The 20,716-nt window shown below is 44.7% G+C and overlaps 1 protein-coding gene across 1 annotated transcript in view; it reads left to right on the top strand.

The window, feature by feature from the left end:
- The window catches only part of PAPPA (pappalysin 1), a 242,765-nt gene that overhangs the window by 61,410 nt on the left and 160,639 nt on the right, over positions 1–20,716 (top strand). Inside the window, exons 4-6 of the mRNA XM_028715818.2 lie at positions 3,321–3,614; positions 5,885–6,077; positions 12,337–12,458. Of these exons, the coding sequence (XP_028571651.2) occupies positions 3,321–3,614; positions 5,885–6,077; positions 12,337–12,458 (609 nt within the window). The remainder of the gene's footprint in view (positions 1–3,320; positions 3,615–5,884; positions 6,078–12,336; positions 12,459–20,716) is intronic.

Genomic DNA, 20,716 nt, shown 5'->3' with positions numbered 1-20,716 from the left:
TGGTGGGGAGATTGCAATTGATTTAGACTCTTGACAGCTGTGAAAAATATACATAACCTCCACCAAAAGGGGGGGGGGTGACTAAAAAAGGAATAAATAAGAAAATCAAGCAACCTGCACAGTTGCCTTAAGCCCTGATGAAATTGAGCCAGCCTGTATTGTGATTTTTATCTCCTCACTTAGGGAGTGTTTTTCCAATATATCTAGTGATGGGGTGGGGAGGAATGGTAGGGAGATAAGCTTTGAGATGGGTTTGCAGCAAAATAATCAACATGGATTCTCTCTTGCTGCTATTCATTCACACACACTGTCTAGTGGCAGCACCAAAGGAACAGCACATTGGGCACCTGCGAAGGCTCACACCTCAGCAAGGAACTCACTGTTGACCACTAGAGTCCCTTGACTGTCCTACTCCTCCTCACAGTTGTCAACTGTTCACTTTCCCTATCCAAAGGTGTAATGGAATCATAGCATTCTGGACTAGATGAGCTATTGGACAGATTGAGCTGGCTCCTCTTACATTCTGATATTCTTACGGTTGGAAAAATGAGAAGCTTATATTGACAGATCCACCAATCCTTTATCTGAGAAGTCTGTATTTTCTAGTACCTGGAAAAACACTGTCTCTGTTGTTTTAATGTATACTTATAATAGAATCATAGAATTGTGGAGTTGGAAGGGACCCCAAGGGTCATCTAGTCCCACCCTGTGCAATGCAGGAATACCAACTAAACCACCCATGACAGGTGGCCATCCAATCTCTTCTTGAAAACCTCAGAGAGAGGAGAGTCCACACCTCCCAAGGGAGACTGTTTTACTTTTGAAGAACTCTTACTGTCTCTTCCTAATGTTTAGTCGGAATCTGCTTTCTTGTAACTTGCAGCCATTGGTTTGAATCCTACCCTCCAGAGCGGGAGAAAAGACCACACTTGCTCCATCTTCCATGGGACAGCCCTTGAGATGGCTGTCATATCTCCTCTCAGTCTCCTCTTTTCCAGGCTAAACATACCCAGCTCCTTTAACAGTTTCTCATTAGGCTTAGTTTCCAGTCCCATGACCATCTTGCTTGCCCTCCTCTGCACACATTCCAGCTTGTCAACATCCTTCTTAAATTGTGGTGTCTGGAACTGGGCACAGTATTCCAGGTGTAGTCTGACCAAGGCAGAATAGAGTTGTACTATTACTTCCCTTGATCTGCACACTATACAGTGGACACTCGGGTTGCGAACTTGATCTGTGCGGGATGCACGTTCGCAACCTGCAGTGTTTGCAACCCGCGTCTGCACAAGTGCAGGTTGCGATTCGGCGCTTCTGCAATGAGAAGCTGCAATGAGCTAAGTTTGACTCCTGCTGGTTGCTAACTTATTATTGATTAAAGCATTCCTTCCCCCCCCCGCCCCCAGCCCAGCTTTTCACCTAATGGCTTATGCAATTTTTTCAATGGTAAACCTCCCACAAAGTCCCTATTTGCCCCATGCAGGGACATTTACAGGTTGCTCATATGACGCCTGCAGGGTTTTTCCCAATAGCAGATTTGGGAGGGTGGGGCAGTAAAGTGGATTGAGAAAATGGTGCTGGAGATAGGGTTTAAAAAGGCCCACCCCAATGACCACCTTTTCTTGAATTGAATTCTCTTGCAGCTGTTGCCATTATTATTTTTACAAACCAAATAAGGGAGTGATCATGGCTCTTCTGAGTCTCATCTAGCACAGTTGTAACACAAAAATTAATGGGCATGCTAGGGCTTTTCCCCCCAGATGGAACTCACCAGAACTCAGTTCCGGTATCTTTCAGGTGGGTGCCATTGCCATTTAAGAGAATAAAGGAGGCATTCATAGTGAGTTCCAGCACCTCTTTTTCTAGAAAAATAGCACTGGGGATGACTTATCCTAAGATAAATCTGCCTTGTTTTGCTTGCCCACAGAAGAACATAATAAGAGCCCTGTTAGATCACACCAAATGTCAATGTAGTCTAGGAATTTTTCTCCCAACAGTGACCAACCAGATGCATCTGGGAAGTCCACAGGGAGAGTGTGAAGCTCATAGCCCTCCCCTGTTGTTTATGCCCCAGCAACTAGCATTCAGTGAAAATATACTTTCTCTGAACACCATGCCTATGTTCTCTCTCCACTGATGGAAGCGGTATGCTCTGCATACCAGTTGATGGTAATCACAAATGGGGAGAGACTGTTTCATTCAGGTCCTGTTTGTGGGCTTTTCACTGAGGCATCTGTGTGGCCACTGTGAGAACAAGATGCTGGACTAGATGGACCTTTGTTCTGATCCAGCCAGGCTCCTCTTATGTTTATACAGAGGTACCTCGGGTTAAGAACTTAATTTGTTCCGGAGCTCCGTTCTTAACCTGAAACTGTTCTTAACCTGAGGTATCACTTTAGCTAATGGAGCCTCCTGCTGCCGCCGCGCTGCCGCCGCACAATTTCTGTTCTCATCCTGAAGCAAAGTTCTTAACCCGAGGTACTATTTCTGGGTTAGAGGAGTCTGTAACCTGAAGCGTCTGTAACCCGAGGTACCACTGTATAATCATATTGACTAATAACCTTTGAGAGACTTACCTTCTCCATGAATTTGCCCAACCCCCTTTGAAAGCCATTTATTGGTGGTCCTTCACTGAGTTCTGCTCCTGCTCTCCTGCTATCACAGAATTATAGAGCTGGAATCATAGTGTATGAATCATAGTGGGTAAATAATGAATCATAGCATATGAATCATAGCGCTTGAATGATTCCATCACAGGGAATCATAGGGGTGGAAGGGACTTCAAAGGTCATAGTTGGCCATGCAACCTCTGCTTATAAACCTTCCGTGTAGGAGATTGTGTCACCTTTCAAGTCCGTCTGCCCTACTGTTGAACAGCTTGTACCATCAAGAAGTTCTTCCTAATGCTTAGTCATAATCCCACTTTTTATAATTTGTGGGTCCATTATTTCAGTTCCTGATCTCTTGCACAACAGAAATGAAATTTGCTCCACTATTATTCTGACAGCCCTTCAATATTTGAGCATGATTATCATAGCCATATCTTAACCACCTCCAGGCTAAACATACCCAACTCCATAAACCTTTCCTCATTGGTGTTCTGGGCCATGAGGGCAAAAGTAGCACTGCCTCACCAACCCCAGTAAGGCCCCAGCTGCCTGTCTTTTTGCATACAGCCATTCAGGCTCTGTCTGTCATTGGCTGTGGCTCCACCTCCCATTGTCTTCCCCACCTTCCACTCTACCAGCCCCAATGGGAAACAGCCATCACATGATGTTTCTGCATATATGAGTATAAAAACAACTATCTCTCTTTCTTTACAGGGGGAATTGTGCTGAATCCTTCTTTCTATGGCATAGCGGGACACACCCATACAATGATCCATGAAATAGGGCACAGTCTGGGGCTCTACCACGTCTTCCGAGGAATCTCTGAGATCCTCTCCTGCAATGATCCATGCATGGAAACAGAACCTTCCTTTGAGACCGGTGACCTCTGCCATGACACAAATCCAGCTCCAAAACACAAGACCTGTGGTGATCCAGCCCCTGGGAATGACATGTGTGGTTTCCGTAGCTTCCAGGACACTCCATTTAACAATTTTATGAGCTACACAGGTACTCTGCCCTCCCTTCCTAGCTTTCTACTAGAGTTGGCCTTTTTCAAAATGTTGATAGCAAGCTTTAGAGTTTCTGATTCAGGCTTCAGTTTTTTGCAGCAAAGGTGAAACTTACGTGTTTAGGTTGATGCCAGTCAGTTAAGCACTTTCTAGAACATGTGAGACAGAGAACCAGTGCAATTATGTTTCATTTGATCAGCTGGGCTTCAAAAATGTTGATAGCACATGTGTTCTAAGCGTACTTACTAGGAAATAATCTCCACTGAAAACATTGAGACTTAATTCTGACTTAGGCAAGTATAGGATAGAGATGAGGAGAAACTTGAAAAATTTTGCATTTAGAGGTGAACCTAACTAATTCACACTTTCCAAAACAATGCAGTATGTGGGGGTAGTCAGAGGTTTGTATCCTGCAACTGCAGCAGTGGGCCGTGGCCTTGGACTGTGGAGATGGAAGAGAGGAAGGGGGCTGCTGGGGAGCACATGGTTGCTGCTGAATGGAGAATAGATTAACTGGAGAGGAAGGCCTCCAGAGATACTGTGGAGTGGGAGCATGTGGGGGGACGGACCTGGGATGAGGCCTGTCCTGCTCCTTTTGATCCTTGCCACTTTTACCCAGGGCAGCTATAAGAAAATGTTCTCTAAGCAAAGTCAGTCTTCCCACAGAACAAGATGCAAGTGAGTTCCTTTATTTGTCCCAGTGGCCAAGACAGTGATGACCAAACAAGACCGCACAGGCTACTATCTGTTTGGAAAGATTATATTGAATACTCACAGGGTATTTAATCATTGGTCCAAGCCAATTTTAAGGGGAATAAAAGCTGTATCCATCAAAAACTGTTCATCAGCTGAATATTCAGGGCCAAATAGTTTGACTCAAAGAAAATGGGTAAGCAGTTTTTTTAAAAAAAAAACGTGTTTGCAGGAGGTTATTATTTTGTTGTTTCTGTTTTAGCTACTTATCTGTGCTTTGGTCTTACATTTTTATCTTGTGAACTGCTTGAAATATTTTGGTGAAGTACAGTAAAAAAATAAAATAAAATAAATAATAAATGCACAAACCGAAAAGCAGCCTTCCTTCAAAATTCACCCTTCTCATTTTGCAATGCAGTTCTCCAGCCAAGTCAAAATGCATGTATTAAAGTGTGTTTAAAAATACATATATTGGTGATAATAACATACACATATGCATTAAACTGGGGAAAATGGCATATAAAATGTGTTTATTAGGAGAAATGTACACTTAAGATGTTGATGCATTTTCATTAGGTTTTTTTAATTTTTAAAAAATCAGGACACTAATATGATTAACAATGAGAACTGAATTTAAGATTGGAAAAGTGAGAATCTGAAGGAAATTAAAATTTGCCATTCCCTACCTAGTATAGGGTCATGCCAACCTCTCTTGCCTGGGTTTCTGACTTTGCAGCAGTAGGACTGATGACTACATGTTCTGGTTTATGCCTGCCCATCTGAATTCAGCACCTTTTAGAACAAAAGAAGAATGAATAAAGCAAGGGCTTTCTAATTCGTTGAGCAAAGGGATGTGTGGATGAATGATCATAAGTCTCTTCTTCATCCAGAAGCTTGTCCACTTCCCTCGCCCCACTTTTCTACCTATCCAAACTACATTCCTTTAGGTAAACTCAGCTGAGAGAAATGCATGAAGTGCGCAAGGCTACAAGAAGTCATGTGGCACTTACAAGGAGGGCTTTCCTCCCATCATCCCAATACTTTTGATTGGACCCTCCCATCTCATATTGTGTGATTGGCAGCAGATGTGTTTAAATTAGGGTTAGGGCTCTCATTGCCTTCAAGATGTTGCTGGACTACAACCTCCTGGCATCCCTGACCATTGGCCATACTAGCTTGGTGCTGATGGGAGTTGGTGTTGTACAATATCTGGAAGACCACAGATTGTCTATCCTGCATTTAGAGCAGGCTTTGCGAGCAGTGCCTCTAATTTGCTCTGAAATTTCCCTTCCAGATCACTAGGTGGTAAAGAGAAAGGATAAATAAGTCTTGTGGTCCAGTATTTAATTTTTATTTCTCTTATTTTTCCTTTCTTCAGTTGAGGCTGCTACTGGTCAGCTCTTTGTCGTAGAATGCCAGGGAAGCGTGCAATGTTAACCAGGAGAGCTTATAGAGCAGCCATGTTCACAGTTTAACTCTTTTTTATTTAACTCTTCCCCCCTCCCATCCCCTCTCTCCTCTCTTTCACATGTGCAACATTGTGTGACTTGTTTCCACCCTGCCTTATCCCCTCAGACGATGACTGCACCAACTCCTTCACACCCAACCAGGTGGCAAGGATGCACTGCTACCTGGACCTCGTGTATCAGAGCTGGCAACCTGTCAAGAAGCCTGCCCCCATCGCTATCACACCACAGATCGTGGACCGAATGGGGACCTTCATCACCCTGGAGTGGTTTCCACCCATAGACAGGCACTTCTTTGAAAGGTGAATTGGTGGGGACAATGCACACCTGTTTGTCTGACTTTGAAAGATGGGGATGGTAAATGGCAGTGGAGAAGCAATTAGTTGTTCAGGTTAAGGTTATAGTTGGGGGGGCTCATATAACTGAGCTAAAATCCCCAGTTCTCTTTCTTTTCTCCCTGAGAAAAGAAGACACTGTCTTTTTTGCTAGTTTCTGGGATCGGGGGTGGGGAGAGGTTTATCTGCCCCACTGGTCTAAGTAGGTCTAGGAAGCATCTTAATTTGGCTGTTTCTTCCCTGTAAGCCATACCCTCCTGCCCTTTGCTTGACAATATATATGACGTCAGGCGTGGGGCAAGTAAACACATAATTCCATTCCAAATGCAAAGTCTACAGGTGCCTATATGATTACCTCACATGGTGTAGCAGTTAGAGTGTTGGACTAGGACCTGGGAGACCAGGGTTCAGATCCTCACTTGGCCATGAAGCTCACTGGGTAACCTTGGGCTACTCAATGTCTCTCTCTCTCTGCCTAATCTACCACACAGAGCTATTGTGGGATTAAAATGAGAAAGGGGAGAACCATGTGTGCCACTTTGGTTTCCTCAGAGAAAAAAAGTGGACCATAAAATAAATAAATAAATAAGCAAGCTTCTAGACTAGCAGGGCCTACCTCAGAACCTGCTGCAACTTAGCTGTGGGGAGAGCCTGTTTGGCCCCAGCTTCAAGCTGCTGCCTGGTTAACATTATGGGACGCGGGTGGCGCTGTGGGTAAAAGCCTCAGCGCCTAGGGCTTGCCGATCGAAAGGTCGGCGGTTCGAATCCCCGTGGCGGGGTGCGCTCCCGCTGCTCGGTCCCAGCGCCTGCCAACCTAGCAGTTCGAAAGCACCTCTGGGTGCAAGTAGATAAATAGGGACCGCTTACTAGCGGGAAGGTAAACGGCGTTTCCGTGTGCGGCTCTGGCTCGCCAGAGCAGCGATGTCACGCTGGCCACGTGACCCGGAAAGTGTCTCCGGACAGCGCTGGCCCCCGGCCTCTTGAGTGAGATGGGCGCACAACCCTAGAGTCTGTCAAGACTGGCCCGTATGGGCAGGGGTACCTTTACCTTTACCTTTCAAGCTGCTGCCTCTGACAGTTCGCTTTTTTCTTCCTCCCTTATAAGAGGCAGTGATTGCCACCAACTCTGATGGCTTTAAAAGAGAATTACACAAATTCATGGAGGACAAGGCTATCAAATGGCTATTAGCCACGATGGCTATGTTCTACCTCCTCTGACAGAGGCATGGTGACTGAATATCAGTTGCTGGAAACAGCAGTAGGAGAGAAGGCTCTTGTGCTTGAATCTTGCTTGTGGGTTTCCCACAGGCATCTGGTCAGCCTCTGCGAGAACAAATGCTGGACTAGATGGACCATTGGCCTTAAGCCATCAGGCTTGTCTTAATTACTCTGCTTCCTTCACTTGATCCCCTGTCTTGTGGCAGCAGGGAAGGAAACAGAGGTGACGGCACACGCTTCCAGATTCCCAGCAGGGGTGTGATTCTATTTTTGTCCATTTCTGCTGGGATGGTGGCCCTGCCAGCAGGGGTCATGGAGGGAAGCCATAGAGATAGGCTCTTGGTCCTTTGGTGAGTGCTTAAGCTGGGCACTCAGATAAGCACAATCCTATTTCAGTCAACCTTCAGGATGCTTCTCTATCCCTACCATGCTATCACAGGGATTACCAACTTTTGTTGCGGGGGGAGGAGGGTGTCAGTGGACACATTTGGAATTTTGAGAAAGTGTAAAAAGAAAAAGAAAAAGAGCAGACAAAGAGGAACAGAATGGAAAGGGCATGCCACTCCCCAATCAGGTGCCTCATCAATGGGCTAAGACACATTTGTGTCAGTCACTGTCACCCTTCGCTTAGAGGTGTCCAGTCCTGGCATCCAATAAAATGTGGACATCTCTAAGTGGTGGTGAGGGGATTTGATGCAGGAGAAGCTGATATGGATTCTTAAGTGACCTTTTTGGAGACCTTTTGTGGGAGGCACAGACAGTACTGGGGCACACACACTAGCACCCCTAGATGCCATTGGTAACCCCTCCTGTATGGGCTATGCAGTATTCATGATTGAACTGCATAGTCCCAAGGAAATGCTTGGAATCATTCATATGAGAAAAAGACCTTGGGTTGTGCCCAATGCTAGAGTAGATTCATTGAAATTGATTTATATGACTAAGCTAGGCACATTAATTTCAGTTGGTTTCCTCTGAGTGGATCTTAGCTTAATACAATCCTTTATGTCTGAAGTGGCCTTTGGTTTTCCCTGCCTTCACTACTACTCCCCTCCGCCACCATCTTTTCTCTCTCTTTCTAAAAGGGTAAATTAAGTTCTTGCAATATGTATTTAATTTATATTTCATAAAGCAGTTATTGTATGTTAAATAAATTCCATCTGCCTATTAAAAACATACTGATACAAGGTTAATTGTTATGTAACAAAATACGTCTCTCTGACATACGTCTTCAACCTCAATCAGTATGTTTTTAATAACCCCTGGCTAGTTCGTACTTAAGTAACACACAATGGCTGGCCTGTTCGATCTAGGATTTCATAACACAGTGATCATACCCTAAGTCAACACTAGATTTCTTTGACAAACCCTTCCATTGGGGTTTCAGTAGTATGGAATTGGCATAACTTGTGGATATCTAAGAAGACATTGTCCAGTAGTTATGTCATCATTTTCTCAGTTTCTCAAGCCTAGGATAAATAAATCTTACCAAGATTTTTTAAATTTTATTTTAAAGGCAGAACAGGGAAATTCCTCAGACTCTTGTTCTGAATTAATAATTGATGCCTTGGTCAGTTCCTGTTGCTTTATCGCTGATCTAAGACAGTGGAATGGTCTCTCTATGTAGCCCTCCAAACTCTCCTCAGGCCCTGCCTCACACCAACCCTACTTCATTCCCTCCTTGGGTGTTCTTTTGCTTAGCTCAGAACTCCAGTCATGCCTCTTGCTTGCCCCGATGGAGGACATCCCATTGCAATATTTTTATTTGCATACTGCCTTTCCATGAAAAGAATCATGTTCAAAACAGCTATGGCAAAGAATCCAGGAATAGATCACAACGCTAACACCATTGCAATAACAATTTAATAACAAGTAAATAGTTTAACAGGGACAGGGGTGGCACTGTGGGTTAAACCACAGAGCCTAGGACTTGCCGATCAGAAGGTCGGCGGTTCGAATCCCCGCGACGGGGTGAGCTCCCGTTGGTTGGTCCCTGCTCCTGCCAACCTAGCACTTTGAAAGCACACCAGTACAAGTAGATAAATAGGTACTGCTCCGGCGGGAAGGTAAACGGCATTTCAGTGTGCTGCTCTGGTTCGCCAGAAGCGGCTTAGTCATGCTGGCCACATGACCCGGAAGCTGTATGCAGGCTCCCTCAGCCAATAAAGCGAAATGAGCACCGCAAGCCCAGAGTCGGTCACGACTGGACCTAATGGTCAGGGGTCCCTTTACCTTTACCCTAAATGGTTTAACACAATTAAAAAGGTGGAAATGTAAAAACATTAATAACAATATTTACAATATAACAATAAAACCAACATTTCTGTACGAGAAATATAACAAGATTGCACTGGCGAGAGCAGAAATAACGAGGGACACACTGGTCCTAGAAACATGATGTTGCTCACGGTCCCTCTCCTCCAGTAACTTGCAAGGTTTCCAAAGTCAGGGAGTGGTGTAGCAGGGAACCTCCCTCACATGATGCTGCTCAGAAAAGTATGTGTAAGTGTGTGTAGAAAGTAGTCTGCTGTACAGAGGTAGAATTACATTCATTGTTGCACTTGCTTTCATCTGGCCCCATCTACCACTGGTGTGTGGTCCTTGGAAAGTTGCCCAGAAGGGAATTCTCAGAATTCAGGGACACATTCCAGCCAAGCAAGACTACTTGGGGTACAAAGCAGGGCCAGCAAGATGTGTTACCTGGAGAGAGTTCTGAGGTCTAGATATAGAGGCCTGGAGGGCCACATTTGTCCCCCCAGGTCTGATGCTCTAAAGCAGGGGTCAGCTTTTTCAGGAGGGGGGCCGGTCCACTGTCCCTCAGACCTTCTGGGGGGCCGGACCCAATGCCTCCCGAAAGCACCCCACCACCCGAAAGGCCCCCCCACCTATGCCACTCATGCCACAGCCGCCAACGCTGCCTCGTCTTCGACAGCATTGGCGTCCTCTGTCTCGGCAGGGCACAGAGCCCATGCTGCTGGCCTGGGCGACAGAGGCAGCCTCTGCGCCGCTTCCGCTTCCTTCCTGCTCGGCCGCTTTCTCCCGCTTGGCCACCTTAGCGGGAAGGAAGGGGCAGTACCCAGAGGCATCTGTGGCTTTTAATTGGCTGCAGGAGCTTCCTGCAGCCAATCAAAAGCCGTGCCGCGTCACAGAAGTCAGTCTCCGCGTGGCAAGGTCTCTGTGCCGCACCTGTATAGCTCAGAGACTGACTGAGTGGGTGGCATGGTCCGCAAAGTTCATGGGCTGGATTAACAAGCCTGGTGAGCCGTATCCAGCCCGCAGGCCTTAATTTGATGACCTCTGCTCTAAAGCCCTGAATCTCTGTGGTGCAATGGGTCAGTGCATCTGGCTGTTAGCCAGAAGGTTGATGTTTTGAGCCCACTCAGGCACAGCTGTGGGCAGGATCCCTGCATCGCAGGGGGTTGGACTAGCTGATCCTCAGGGTCTCTTCTAACTCTACAGTTCTATTTTTATAATGAACTGAGCTGGTAGCAGGAGGTGAGACACTGCACAGATGCTCTCAGAAAGCAGGTGTTTTATGCTAGATTCTTAAAATGAATGTGAACTTGGGCTGCCAAGTAAGCACAAGTAAATACTGGAGCAGACTTGATAATGGCTATATGTAATAGATTATCAAGTTGAGCATGCAGAGACACCCATGGAGGCCTTGAAGTTTATGCATTTCCCCACATGCTGCACGGGCAGCCGTTTGGGGCAGGTGCCCAGGGCCCCATTCTCCAGAATGAACAGGAGGGTCCTCAGCACAGCCAGATGGGCTTACTAAAATCTGATGTGGAGTCACAGATGTTGTCATGTAAATGGGGTGGAAGTGGGGGGTTGGGAGTTTAGGTCCATTAAGTACAGAATCAAAAATGACCTGATGGTGCTGCTGTTCACATCACACTCACCACTTGTCATAATGAAGCATTTTCTTGGATTCAAATAAATATGAAAAAGGAGCAGAAACACAAGACTCCCCCCCCCCAACCCATTCGTTTCCCGACTGCATCAAAGCAGTTTTTAATCTCGTTATCCCCAGCCATTGCAATTACTCAATATGCACCGGACTGACGCAGGCAGATATTTTTGACGGGCGTGACTGCGGAGTCCCATTTGAGCAAGAGAGACGCTCTCCATCACCCAGGTGGCTGTCATTTCCGCAGTTCCAGCGATCACTATCTCTTTAATTCTTCCACAATGGCAGTGATTTGTGCAGTACAAACTTCTTGATCTAAGGAGCCGATTGGGAAGCCCTCTTGGACGTTCATGTGACTGGCTTGCTGGCTTTTAATTTCCCTTGCAAATGCCTGCGTCTCTAGTGCATAAGGAAGGGACCCAGAGCTTCCAAAGTAGTGAAATATACCCCATTCCTCTCATTTTCGAAGTTGCACTTCAAGTCTCCATGCTTTGAATGGAAAGGCAAGTCCTTTAATGAGCATGAGGTTTCCTTTCCAAATGTGTGTTTGGAGGCAAATTGCTTGATGAAACCAAAACTTGTTTTGCAGTTCCTTAAGAGCATGTCCAGAAAGGTATGACTGATGCTTTCTAGTGGAGGGAACCTAACTTACCTGGGATTGGTATCAGATAGGCCCCAATTTAGTAATATTTTTTTAGAAAGCTAACGAGCACCAAAGGTGCAGGCATAGGGTTAAAAGAAGCTTGCAAACCTTGGTTTACAGGGCAGTCCTGGTTAGGGCCCACCCTAAGGTACACATGACCATAATACTAGGGGTGTGTAACTAGAAGCTCTCTAGTTGTTGCTGGACTACAGCTCCCATCATCTCTCAGCACTGGCTGCGCTGGGGGAAGTTGGATTCCAAGCACAGAGAAATTTATATGGAAGGGCAAATTGCATCTTTTCTGCCTCTTTCTCTGGTGTGCCATATCAAGAGGCGAGGTGGGAGGATTAAGCGATCTTCAACTTGTTATCTTGTCCCATTTTATTCCATTCAATTCAACTGTTACTAAGTTGGTGCGTTTTCTTTCTTCTTTTTATTTCCTGGCCTCCTAGAGAAGTGGGATCAGCCTGTGATCTTTGCGTGGAAGGCAGGACCCTTGTGCAGTATGCATTCAGAGCCTCATCACCGATGCCATGTGACCCATCCGGACACTGGAGTCCCCGTGAAGCAGAAGGTGACCTCACTCTGGGGGAAGGGAAATGGACAAGAAGCAAAGTGGAGGGTGGTTGTGACAACAGTGGAGGAGGAAGGAAGAGAAGACCAAGCAAGAGAACAAGAAAAATGAAAAAATAATATAGTTCGAATGATAGCAGAGAAGTTCATAATTAGCAGGTTTGGGGCACAAATTTGCCTTGCTTATACGGTAGTTCTTGACTGTCTCGTGAGACAAGGACCATTGCTGCCCAGACACGAAGCGGTGGTGATGTTTACTTTGTTTTGTTTCAGCCAATATTAGTGTCCAGGACTCTCAGCAAGATTCTTAAATCAATTTAATATAGTGCAACCAACATTATTAATGTAAAGTTGTCAGGGGTGGGGGAAAGGAAGCTTACTCCCCCCCCACACACACACATGCACAGATGTAAATAAGCATAACTGACAAGTCATTTCTATGTCCAAACTGAAATACAGGGTTGTGTGTGTGTACTGCCCATTGCTAAATAATATTCAAGGTATGTCAAAATTTCATCTCACACTTTTACTGGTCAGCGGTTCGAATCCCCGTGAAGGGGTGAGCTCCCGTTGCTCGGTCCCAGCTCCTGCCAACCTAGCAGTTCAAAAGCAGGTCAAAGTGCAAGTAGATAAATAGGTACCACTCCGGCAGGAAGGTAAACGGCGTTTCCGTGCGCTGGTCTGGTTTTGCCAGAAGCGGCTTAGTCATGCTGGCCACATGACCTGGAAGAACTGTCTGCGGACAAACGCCAGCTCCCTCGACCTGTAAAGCGAGATGAGTGCCGCAACCCCATAGTCGTTCGCAACTGGACTTAATTGTCAGGGGTACCTTTACCTTTATGTCTCCTATTAAAGTGTATGGGGAGAGGATTTTGGCCCATCTGTAATATAATTAGCACCCCCACCATTGTTTGATTTGAACAGCTGCTGCTTTCAGAAAGTCAGGAAAGTTTTGTGACTGCCGTATTTTAGAGGTTTTCCACTTGTTGCTTACTTTACTAAACTGTTGAAGGTTCCCCTGCTTTTAACTGGGGTTTTTTAAGCTTCACGCACATATTTAGCAAGTTTCTCCAATACCTCCCAGCCTAGTAGTACTCTCTATTGTAGAGTTGGAAGGGACATCAAAGGTAATTTAGTCCAAACCCCTGCACTGCAGGAATTATTGGTTAGATTTGGTTTAGAAGGGGGGGGATACTAGATATGATAAAATAAAGCAATTCTCTGTATGTCTAGATACAGGTTTGGAGCAAGTATTCTTTGGTGAGAGAGCCCCAGTAGAGATTTAAAAAAACAAAATATGCAGCAAAGTAAAACATGGGATTCTAGGCTATTAGACCTTTAAAATATCCCCTTCTAAGTCGTTTCCAAAGCTCCCCACTTCCCTTAGCATAGAAAGAAACCACATGTTTGGTAAGTTAAAAAAGGTTTACAAACTCTTCAAAGGTCAGGTTCATGTACTTTTCCATATGGCAGCAAGAAAAGACAGGTAATATACCTTAAGTGTAAGGATAAAGGTAAAGGTAAAGGTACCCCTGCCCGTACGGGCCAGTCTTGACAGACTCTAGGGTTGTGTAGGAGTTTATAAATTATTTGTATAGAAACACAAAGATGGCTTGCTTAAGCCACATGGTCTAAGCTTGGAGCATCCAGTGAACCCAATGAAGCTTTCACTTCTTGGAAGAAGATCAGCGGTCAAAATTAATATCTTACCGAAAATGATCTTTTCGTTCCAAGCTCTACCAGTGATTAAAGGCACCATCTATTTTAAACAATGGGAAAATTACATTACTAATTTCATATGGCGGGGGGATGAGAGAGAGAGAACGGGTCGACAGGATTAAATATAAAATATTAATTGATGCAAAGAACAGGGGGATTTGGGCTCCTAGACCTGAAAATGTACCATGTCTTTGTTGGATGAAAGATTGGGTGGAGCTGAAAAACATAAGCATCCTGGATCTAGAAGGATTTGATCTGAAGTACGGATGGCAAGCGGGGATGTGGGTGGCGCTGTGGGTAAATCCTCAGCGCCTAGGACTTGCCGATCGCATGGTCGGTGGTTTGAATCCCCGTGGCGGGGTGCACTCCCGTCGTTCGGTCCCAGTGCCTGCCAACCTAGCAGTTCGAAAGCACCCCCGGGGGCAAGTAGATAAATAGGGACCGCTTACCAGCGGGAAGGTAAACGGTGTTTCCGTGTGCTGCGCTGGCTCGCCAGAGCAGCAATGTCACGTTGGCCACGTGACCCGGAGGTGTCTGCGGACAGCACTGGCTCTCGGCCTATAGAGTGAGATGAGCACACAACCCTAGAGTCTGGCAAGACTGGCCCGTACGGGCAGGGGTACCTTTACCTTTACCTTTACCTTTACCTTTACGGATGGCAAGCCTACCTATATTACGACAAAGCCAAGGCCCACAAGGGATTTCACAATCATGTGATCAGAAAAAGCTTCTACAGTGTCTGGGGGGAAACAAAGAGAACATTGGTGGATATCTCCCATTGAGCAGTGGCAATAAAAAACCAAACATGAACAAGATCTGGGGCACATATAAGGACCTCCTTGAGCCGAGGGAGGGCAGTTTAGGATTAAAGAGAAGAGAAGAGGTACAAAATTGGGTCTCAGACTGGTTCCAATACTTTCAACTAAATGAGGTCTTTAGGAAGGGCAAAGAAAATGGCTTTCTGGAAGGGAGTTCAGAATTTAAGAAAGGAATATTGGAAAGCAATCCAAAATTAATATCTAAACTATAAAATCTTTCTGGAATAGGAAACAAAAGACAAAATGGTTAAGGCTGCAATGATGCATTGGGCCATAGATATGGACCACAATATCAAGATCTCAGCCTGGGAAAAATTCTGGGATAAAACAATGAACTTTTCAGCTTGCAACTTGATAAAAGAAAATATAGTAAAAAATGGCCTAAAGGTGGTACATGAAACCCTCCAAATTGGTTTAAATGTATGAAAGAAGCTCTAAACTCTGTCCGAAATGTGCAGAGGCTGAGGAATCCTTCATTCATATGTGGTGGCACTGTAAGTACACCCAAGAGTACTGGGAGATGGTCTACAATTAACTCAAAAAAATCCTTAAAATTACATTTCCAAAACCCCCCGAAGCCCTCTTACTAGCAATCATTAGCAATGAGATCTCCACAAAGGCACACAACATCTTTCTCTATGCAACAGTGGTGGCCAGAGTAGTTTATGCTAGAAGTTGGATGAAAAAACCCCAATTCCATTGAAAGACCAATGGCTGTATAAATTGTTAGAATTTGCTGAACTTTCCAACTTAACAGCCAAAATAAAAGATGAAAAAAAGATGAAGGGTGAATAGGACCCTTTCAGGGAATACTGAAATCAATCTAAAAGTAGGGGTGATCTTATGACGAATTGCTAAAAACAAGGAGGGGCAACAAGGGGAACAGTAGGGTGGAATAAAAAACTGATATGCAGCTTAGCTAGGAATACCAAGAATGCCACGGAAGGTTAGGTTGGGAAGTCAGTATAGAAATTATGTTGGATGGTGAAATATGATGTGTAAACATGACAACTGGAAAATGCATAAATAATAAATAAATTTAAAAAGAAAATAAAATAAAACCAACCATATTATTTTATGTTATTTTCACAAATATGTGCAGTTTTAGGTACACTTTCCCCTTATGCACTCATTTTTATTCCTATTACTTTGTCTGGGAACCACATCACATAATTCAGGGAGCTATGAAGACTGCCTGCTTTTCAGTTCATGTACGATTTTGGAAAGGGTGAATTAGTAGGTTTTTTAAAAATAAAATGCAAACAGAATCAAAATTGCCGCCCTCCCTACATTTCAATTTCAATTCAACCTTTTATTCGACCATCAGTCAGAAAAAAAGTACATTTGTCAATACACAGTTAAAACATCCAGGGAGATTTTAGAACTTAGCCAACACTAAAATGGGCTAAACAGATAGCACCATATCAATACAGTCAATTATAGTCTTGCGACGCTTAAAAGCTAAAAAAAGAAATTTGGCCACCAAAGAAGGTATAGCTCTAGTGACATTATTCAGCAAGTGTAAAACCTGGTTTTCTCCGGGTAGGAAGCTAAATTGACATAGGAGTGGGTCCCATCCATATATGGTGTTATATCCTTTATTCCTGCAACTGTTAGAATCATAGAATCATAGAATCATAGAGTTGGAATAGACCACAAGGGCCATCGAGTCCAACCCCCTGCCAAGCAGGAAACGCCATCAGAGCACTCCTGACATATGGTTGTCAAGCCTCTGCTTAAAGACCTCCAAAGAAGGAGACTCCACCACACTCCTTGGCAGCAAATTCCACTGTCAAACAGCTCTTACTGTCAGGAAGTTCTTCCTAATGTTTAGGTGGAATCTTCTTTCTTGTAGTTTGGATCCATTGCTCCGTGTCCGCTTCTCTGGAGCAGCAGAAAACAACCTTTCTCCCTCCTCTATATGACATCCTTTTATATATTTGAACATGGCTATCATATCACCCCTTAACCTCCTCTTCTCCAGGCTAAACATGCCCAGCTCCCTTAGCCGCTCCTCATAAGGCATCGTTTCCAGGCCTTTGACCATTTTGGTTGCCCTCCTCTGGACACATTCCAGTTTGTCAGTGTCCTTCTTGAACTGTGGTGCCCAGAACTGGACACAGTACTCCAGGTGAAGTCTGACCAGAGCAGAATACAGTGGCACTATTACTTCCCTTGATCTAGATGCTATACTCCTATTGATGCAGCCCAGAATTGCATTGGCTTTTTTAGCTGCCGCGTCACACTGTTGGCTCATGTCAAGTTTGTGGTCAACTAAGACTCCTAGATCCTTTTCACATGTACTGCTCTCAAGCCAGGTGTCCCCCATCTTGTATTTGTGCCTCTCATTTTTTTTTTGCCCAAGTGCAATACTTTACATTTCTCCCTGTTAAAGTTCATCTTGTTTGTTTTGGCCCAGTTCTCTAATCTGTCAAGGTCGTTTTCAAGTGTGATCCTGTCCTCTGGGGTGTTAGCCACCCCTCCCAGTTTGGTGTCATCTGCAAATTTGATCAGGATGCCCTTGAGTCCATCATCCAAGTCGTTGATAAAGATGTTGAATAAGACCGGGCCCAAGACAGAACCCTGTGGCACCCCACTAGTCACTCTTCTCCAGGATGAAGAGGAACCATTGATGAGCACCCTTTGCGTTCAGTCAGCCAGTTACAAATCCACTGAGTGGTAGCATAGTCAAGACCACATTTTACCAGCTTCTTTACAAGAATATCATGGGGCACCTTGTCGAATGCCTTGCTGAAATCAAGGTAGGCTACATTCACTGTGTTCCCTTCATCTACCAGACTTGATGATTCCCATCATGTCTCAGGAGAAGCTGTTATCTCACAGTTTCCAAAAGTCATTGTACCGCTTCATCCATTGATTCGGCTTCCAGTAAGGAAGCTGTCTTTGCCATTTTTCCAGCCTAGGAAGAAAGGTCTGAATCCGGACTGCAGATAGTTAATCCAAAAACTTCTATTCTCGCAGCTGGTAGACTTCTTTCCTCTCTGCTGCTGATTTATGGCCATTTACCCTTATCTCAAACATATTCCTTTGTGGATAATGAAGGTTAGGGAAGATTTTGCTCTATATTTTCAAAGCATAGCATTTCTTCCCTCCTTCCCTCTCAGTTCCTTTCTGTCACACGTGCAGTTCCAATTTTGTTAAATTCCATATTATTTTCCAATTTCTTCCATCTTCACTTGTGCAGATATTTGTTAATAAAACTTGCATTCAGGGGGCGGGGGTGGGGGTGTTGTTGTTGTTGTTGCCTTATCATAAATATAGAGAAAAACCTTAAGTAAGCAAACCGTGGGCTCCCCTCCCCCCCCCATTGTCTCTTTCACTGAATGAAATCTGCTCTCAATCCAAAACGTTTACATCTTTGTAGCTGGGTTGTTTTTGCAGTTTCTTATCTCAACATCTCTGGCACGTGCCTGTAGTTTACTCCAGTTAAGTCCAATTAACAGGATAACCTGTGCTTCCAGGAACGGGATCGGGAGGGGGTCACGGCACCTGGAGTGCTCCGTGGTCTCAATGCCTTTGCCTGCCCTCGCGTTCCATGGGGAAGCGAGTGCCAGACCACCAGGCAAACTGCGGATGAGAGCCTGGTTCCTCTTCCAACCAAAGAGGAATGCAGATAATGAAATTCCCCCATCATTATCTGATTATCTCCATCTGTCTCTCTCCCATTCCTGGAGAGAGAGACTCCATTCCTGGCACACTGGAAACAGGAAGCCCTGTAATGGTTTTCTTTTCGTTGGTGTTGGCTGCGAATATGGTCAGTCCACTGGGAGCCATGTGTCCTTCCATTTGTACATTAGATCCTTGTGCATCTTGGATAGTGAAATCAGCAAAAGCTGAGCTGGGTATCTGGACCTCAGAGGTTGTTGATGCCTCCTTGAAGGAAGATGTGGTCCTCACTTGTCAGAAAGATGTGCTGGTGAAACCACTTTTGAATAATCCAAATTAGAATCCCAGAGTAATGAGCAACTACCACCTGGTTTCAATTATATCTTTTGGGGGGTGCTAGAATGGGTGTTGGCTTTTCAGCTTCAGATGGTCCTGGACTGGATCCATTCCATCTTAGTTTCAAGATGTATTTTGGGGACAGAAACAGACTTGGTAGCCCTGAAAGATGACTTATGTGACAGCTTAGGGTAGGGGAGTGCCCAGACTTCTCAGCAGTTTTTGATACAATGGACCATTATATCCTTCTGGACTGCTTCTCTTGATTTAGCTTCAGAAGCCCTGTCTCCCCTGTTCTGAGCTACAAATGATTTTGTAGGTGCCTTCTTCCCTCATCAACTCTCTTCTGATTCACAAAGCAAACCTTATTGATTTCCCTCACATATCAACACAGGCAGCTTTCTTCCGCCTGCTCTGCCCAAACCCACTTTTGCTTTTGCAATGCAAATTTTATCGATTTAGTAGATCTAAGCATAGCTTTCTTCCCAACAATGCTTGCTCAGTTCTGAGGGTTTTTTTAAATGGAGTGGGCAACCCTGACCCACACAGCAGAGGACACACATGAGGTGATGTTTTCTGTGTGGGGAAAGGGGCACGTTTCCCCCCAATTTCCTGCTGTAGTTGGTTCTAGGGTTCAATCCCTGGCATCTCCAGGTAGAGCTGGGGAAAACTCTTGGTCTGAAATCGGGTTCAGCTGCTGCCAGTCAGTGTAGACTGTACTGAGATAGATAGACCAATGAGCTGTCTGATAGGAAGATTCTTACATTTCAAAAGGCCTTGCTGCTGCTGTTAGTAGTATTAATAACAGTAATAGTATTTTAAAAGAGATTTTGAACTGCTTTCTTGTAGGGTATGCAATGTTACCTTAATTTGGCCAAGAATATCCTTTGCATCTCAACAGTCCATGTTTTGTTCCTCCCACTTCTTGGCTGTGAATAAAGGTTTCACACAGATATTGTATGCTGTTGGTCTCAAAAAACAACTAAACTCTGGACAATGTTTCTAGCAAACTAGTTTTTGGAAGAAACTGATTTTCTGGATCCATTTCAATCAGGGTTTAGGTCCGGTTTTAGCACAGAAACTGCTTTAGTCACCCTGTATGATGACCTCTTACTGAGAGAGAGACAAGGGAAACATGTCCCTGTTAATTCTTCTCAACCTCTCAACAGCTTTCAATACCATTGACCACGGTATCCTTCTGGAGTGACTGGCTGGACTAGGGGTGGGTGGCACCGCTTTGTGGTGGTTACAGTCCTACTTGGATGGTTGTTTCCAGAAGGTGTGGCTTGGGGAATGCTTTTCAGTCCCATGGAACCTTCAACGTGTGGTTCCAGAGGGCTCAATCCTATCCCCCATGTTGTTTAACATCTACATGAAACCTTTTTAAAAGCAGGAGTGATGAAGTCATCTGCTGGAGCACAAGGGCAATTGATAGACACCTCTTTTTCTGGCAAAGTAAATGAAGTGATAGAGAGGAAGTACAGCATGCTCCTTTCCTTTCATGGATGGTTTCCCTTTCTAATAAAAAGCTTAAGGTTTCATTTCACCTGCTGAATGATCTTTTCTTGAGGTTCAGTGGGTGGTGTTCAGCTGAGCTTTATTCCCATTGAAATTAATTAATGTGATTAAGTTAGCACCATCCATTTTAGTGGGCCTACTCTGAATAAAACTGAGTTGAATACCACCCAATGTGTTTTGTAAGTTTAACATACTCTGTGATTGGGAGCGGGGGTGGTCTTCCAGGTGCTACAACTCCCAT

Source organism: Podarcis muralis, chromosome Z (assembly GCF_964188315.1).
Source record: "Podarcis muralis chromosome Z, rPodMur119.hap1.1, whole genome shotgun sequence".
Lineage (NCBI taxonomy): Eukaryota > Metazoa > Chordata > Lepidosauria > Squamata > Lacertidae > Podarcis > Podarcis muralis.
This window is presented reverse-complemented; position numbering and strand designations above follow the sequence as displayed.